The sequence below is a fragment of the Branchiostoma belcheri genome, unplaced genomic scaffold (assembly GCF_001625305.1).
Source record: "Branchiostoma belcheri isolate BF01 breed outbred unplaced genomic scaffold, Haploidv18h27 scaffold6, whole genome shotgun sequence".
Lineage (NCBI taxonomy): Eukaryota > Metazoa > Chordata > Leptocardii > Amphioxiformes > Branchiostomatidae > Branchiostoma > Branchiostoma belcheri.
In genome coordinates, this window is record NW_017804242.1 from 5,688,132 (window position 1) to 5,693,265 (window position 5,134).

Below are 5,134 nucleotides of genomic sequence, written 5' to 3' on the forward strand. Positions count from 1 at the left end.
GGTGATTTAAACCGGGAGATACCTGCGCTGCTAGAAGAGGGCAAGTTCTTTTGTGGACTCTGGACCACCTGGCATACCAGTGCCTTTGCCGGGGTGAGCTCTATTCTGTTGGCGTAGTCATGCATTTAATGTAGGGAGGCCTCGCTAGGTGTACTCCGGTAGGGCACTGGGTCTTTAAAAATGTTCCTTCTTAGCTTTACCGGCTAAAATATTAAAACTAATGTTTTAGAGCAGAATATGAAACCACGAGACGTTTATAAGTGCCTGTACGTCTGTCTGCCCTAGTCTAAACATGAGATATGTGAGGCTAACGTTTGTCAACTTTTGTGGAAGAAGGTCAGCATGGTTGAGATTGACAAGGTGGTCCCTTGGGGGGGCTGGGGTGAGGGAGGTCAGCAAGGGGAAACCGTCACAAAATACAACAACACAATGGTCTTCTCAAACTTCGTTACAAACACGGGAACAACAACAGCTAGGGTTGGGCGAGCCATCATCTCCAAGCAGATATGGAGAAGCCAGTATTAATCTCCAAGCAGATACGGGGGGTAAAACAGTCTATAATCTACTGAATACTGTTATTTTTGACTAGGGAAGAGCTAAAAACATCAGAAAACCTTACGACCGTGTACACCAACATCTGCTTGGAGATAGGTCAATAAAATGAAAGTAGTAAATTATTTGTGTGCTGATTCAGCGGCCGCTTGTTGTGACTTGGGCAAAATGATAACTAGTACTTTATGTGTATGTGGGTCAACACTAAATTGATCATTAATCATCAAATGTTCTACAGAAACTCCGGCGTATCGGGATATCTTTTATACGGATACCAGTTTGTACGAAGAACGTATGGATGTATAGAACACAGATCATAAGCAAAACAATTGAGACAAGAGATTGGAAACCACAATTCAGCTTGACGAGGAACGGGTTTTTAATTTCTTTTGGCCATACTCGTTCGTCGGTTTGACATCTGTGGAACTCTCTATTCATATAAAATTACTTTGTTCAAAATTATAGGTGATATGTATTTATATAGGCGTTATAATATTTCTTAAATACCCTATTCCCCATAATTATTGACATTTTTTTCATCTCCAGTCATCTCTGTGTAACGTTATACGGTAAACAGCCCTGTAGTGTGGCCTGTCTATGTCCAGGAGGGTATGGGTTGTTTCCCAAGTGTTGGCTTTGTCAAAAACTGGAGTGGTTTCGCCTTACCCGGTTTTAAAAACTACCCTACACAAATATACTTGGTGAGTGCCACCCCTTTGTTCTGGAGTCATGTACACATTTTTTTTCTTTCAAAACGTCCCTATGAGTTATGGGCAGATTTTGTAACTATATCTTCGGAATGTTCCTACAAAGGGGTAATGGAAACCACTCGGGTACTTGAACAAAAGCCAAGGTGGTCATATTAATAGTAGAGAACGTCTAGAAAGGCACGGGTATTTACATATCAAGATGGGAAACAATATAGTCCCTGTGGACCAGGCCCGGTGCACACACGTATGGCATGGCAGTATCTTCATAATCAAGAACAGTCCTCGCAGTAAGACCGACATAATTTTTCACATGCTCGGGACATTTTCGCCGAAACAAGTCCACAATTTTAGCGTCAACAGATAATAATCTACCTACAAAAACCACTTGTTTTCATATTACTGTTGTGTTTTTTTACTAAACGTTAGCATAGTTGACACAAAATGGTTGACTTTGACCGGGAAAAATGGTCGTGCGTGGCACGTATATATCATAGGTATGAGAACATATTATACAAAGTTGTGAATCTGCTAAATCACTTACAGTTCTGGATTTAAACGCGCGCCAACGGGAGTTGTGTGGGTCGTCCATTTTTCGCATCCTTCCTGTGTATTCAGCAAGTCCATATGTGTTCTGTCCTTATGCATTGGTTGTTGCACTCTAAAATACTTGACAAAAATCCTACGAATTCCTGCTAAGGTGATGTCTGTACCGTTGTTGCTACGTACTGTGGTATTTCTTGAAACAGGATTCCATACTCGGCAGTTTGAAGTCCTCCAATCCTTCAGCATGTGTCGAGAGAAAACGGCAGGACGCTAGCTCTGAATGGCGTTCTATATTCAAATCGACAGCATTCTTATTCCATCTGTGCGGAAAGCCCCTTTGCCTGAAAGGGGGGCAAACCGTTGTGTGAGTGTGGCTTTGTTCGGTAACAGTGGTCATCTTTCCGCGCAGGAGAAATCCGCGACGAATTTCCAGCGATATATAGTTGAAGTCTTCTACCGGTGGTTCTTTGTAGTAGTTTGTGCGGTTGTTGAGAGGGGAGAGTCCTTGTGAGGTGTCCCGGGGGCGAGCTTGTTTGGCGAGATCTTCTGTTTTCTTGAGGCTCCCGCCGGCCCCTGAGAGCAGCGCTCTGGCGTGAGAAACCGGAGTGTTGCATTCCTCAGTGTTTACTGGCACTGATACACAACACGGGCAAAGACTAACTGTCGTACCGTGTAGCGTGGAGCACTGCAGACAACTCTACCAGAACGTCTTCCGGTATGCCCCAGCGTTACGCCTTTTTCAGCAACTCTTTCTCACAGAAAAAAAATCCAATTTTCGAATCCCACAACGACAAAAGGAAGGGGGAGGGGGGCGAGGGTTACAAAAAAAAAGAAGCGACAGATTGGAACGGCACAGCCCCGTTGACGCGAGTCATGGGTTCCACTTTTTTTCATTAAAACATGAACATTGCAGCTTGGAGGTAGAAAGACGGTCGCAATCACACTTCTGTAGCCATCTCTATCGACTAGCAACTCATTCGTTCCAACTGAAAAACACATCGTCTCTGTCCGACTACTAACAAATCAAAAATGCAGCATTGCGTCCAAATAACAAACACTCCTCCTACCCACACCCGGTCCCTCCGCAGTCCACAGGTCCTGAGGAAAAATGTCGTACCAAGGCCCCTGGGTTCGATTCCCGTCATTATTGCGACTTTCGACCGCCGACGAACGCTTGTAAGTCTCGGTAGACCGCTCGGGAGAGGAGTTGAACTGAAGTCGAAAGTTTTCTGTTGCATTTTTTTCTTGTGCCTACTGCGAACTCTTCCGACTTCTTCCACCGTCTCGTGCCTTCTTCTTCTTGTCTTTTACTCCATATTTCCACTGCACATAAAGTAACGTTTCATATCTCATGTAGTCTTAGAACTCCTATCTAAATTGCAGCAGCATAACGTCCACAGGTTCAGGTTAAAAAGATCCAGGGTTCGAACCCCGGCCCTGCTACCGCTTGCCACTGCTTTCCCTAGCAGACATTATAAGGTACAGAACAATGTCTTTATGGCCACCGTACGCCGCTATGTGCAGCGCACTCCAACCGTCCCGGTTCGCTAGTCTAACGTCCGCGCCGAACTTTACAAGCAGCTTGACCAGCTCCAGGTTGCCGTCCAACACGGACTGGTGCAGCGCTGTCTGCCCCTCGGGGTCGAACACGTTGACGTTGACGGCCTTCTCGGCGAGCAGGCGGCGGAGGGACCCCGTGTCCCCATTCTTCACCGCCTCCTGAAAAACCTGCTGGTGGTGCGCCGTCTCGGTCCTCATGGCCAGTTCGGTTTGACTCATCTCGCCCGCGGTAGCTTCCCCTAGAAGCCGGCAAAGAACCTTCCTTCCTGCGTGTGCACAACGAGGAACGTCCCGCGCTGCTAAGTCTCCGCGCTGCGCTGCCGAAAATGTCCGTCCGCAGGCGATACGAGCTGCTCCGGTGCTGCCTGGTCTGGGTGGGTTCTGTCCGTCACTGGCTACTGCTGCACTCCGCCTCAACCGCAGCACAGGAAAAGTTCAAACATTATCATAACAAAACCATGGGAAAACCTTATCCCCGCCAAATACGCCTCCTCCAATCAGGCCACGAGGTTATCGGGCAGACCGACAAGTTTCCCGCCGCCCATTGGCCGAGGAGAAACCCGAGCCGCTCCGATAACAAGGACTGGTGCAAAATTCGATATTCATGAGCCGAACCGTGGGAACTTTCTCACAACGACTTCTCCTGACCCCGTTTGATTGGCAGCTGTGTGGGACGGCAGCGTGTCAATCCCCGCCCCTGTGGGAAAACGGGAAACCCTGCACCGACCACAGGCTATCCTACCCCAACCTGCACGTGAGTCGCCAAATTGTTGGAAAGATTTGGAGGGAAAACAGCCAGAGTTGTCGAAAAAGTCGGAGATATCTCACTCCAGCACGGGAAGCCAAGACTATCGTCCCGCCAACCGTGTCAACTCAACTACGCCTATTTCCCTCGCGGCTATACTTAGCAACACTTTTAGGGGCTGAGATGCCACCGGCTAGAGGAGGTGAAGTCAGTGGGAAAATACCCGAGGTCACTTTCCTTGCTACGGAGTCTGAAATCCTATCCAAGCCAAGGAGGCCGCATTAGCGCGAAGCCAGCGACCATGTTTACAATCGTGTTTTGCTAACCAGTAAAGCCTGGATCAGAGAGGGACTCGAGGGTTTTGATCCAGTACTTGAGCAGTTCGCTCGGGCCAGCGCGTGAGAAAATTCACCCCACGGGGTTAGGGCCATTTTTCGAGACCACCTCCTCATTAGTTGGCGAGATGTGGCACCGACGTGTGAGAGTTACACCCTACTAACAATTTGCCCCGCGCTGCTTTGAAAGCTTACATTGGCGCTTTCAATAAACAGATCCCACCCCAGTGTCAACAGATCTGAAAACAAACAGCAAGTAGCCTTACACGTCGGTGTGCCAATTTCTGGGGTATAGTCCCCCGTGGGAACTAGACGGAAAGGTATTCTCCGTAAAGTTTTTCACCTGTGGAAAGAAAAGAGAACATTTTCTACTCCACCTCGCTGACAAAATTTACAAAAAGAACAGACAGCTCGTATATGGTGTCTGTATCTCGTAGCAATATTTATTGTCAGCGAGTGTGTATTAATTATGTTTCATGCCGCTAATATGAATAGAAACTCCTTTGAATGATGGCACCTTCTTTGAGACGACACAAGAAGCATATCTTGGCACGTATGGTTTCTTTGAAGGTAAACATGGTATCGTGGGAATGTACACAGGTAAAATCAGCCCGGGACCCTATATTATACAACCAGGTAAAAGGGAACAATCCTAGCATTTATTACTAGTACTACCTTGCCGGGAAACG

The 5,134-nt window shown here is 47.3% G+C and overlaps 1 protein-coding gene across 1 annotated transcript; it reads right to left on the minus strand.

Moving 5' to 3' along the window:
* Nucleotides 1-1,669: 1,669 nt before the first annotated feature.
* On the minus strand, nt 1,670-3,807 carry LOC109482599 (notch-regulated ankyrin repeat-containing protein-like). The gene has a single exon (XM_019785385.1). The coding sequence runs from the start codon at nt 3,582-3,584 to the stop codon at nt 3,246-3,248; it is 339 nt and encodes a 112-aa protein (XP_019640944.1). The 5' UTR covers nt 3,585-3,807; the 3' UTR covers nt 1,670-3,245.
* Between the last annotated feature and the right edge of the window lie 1,327 nt (nt 3,808-5,134).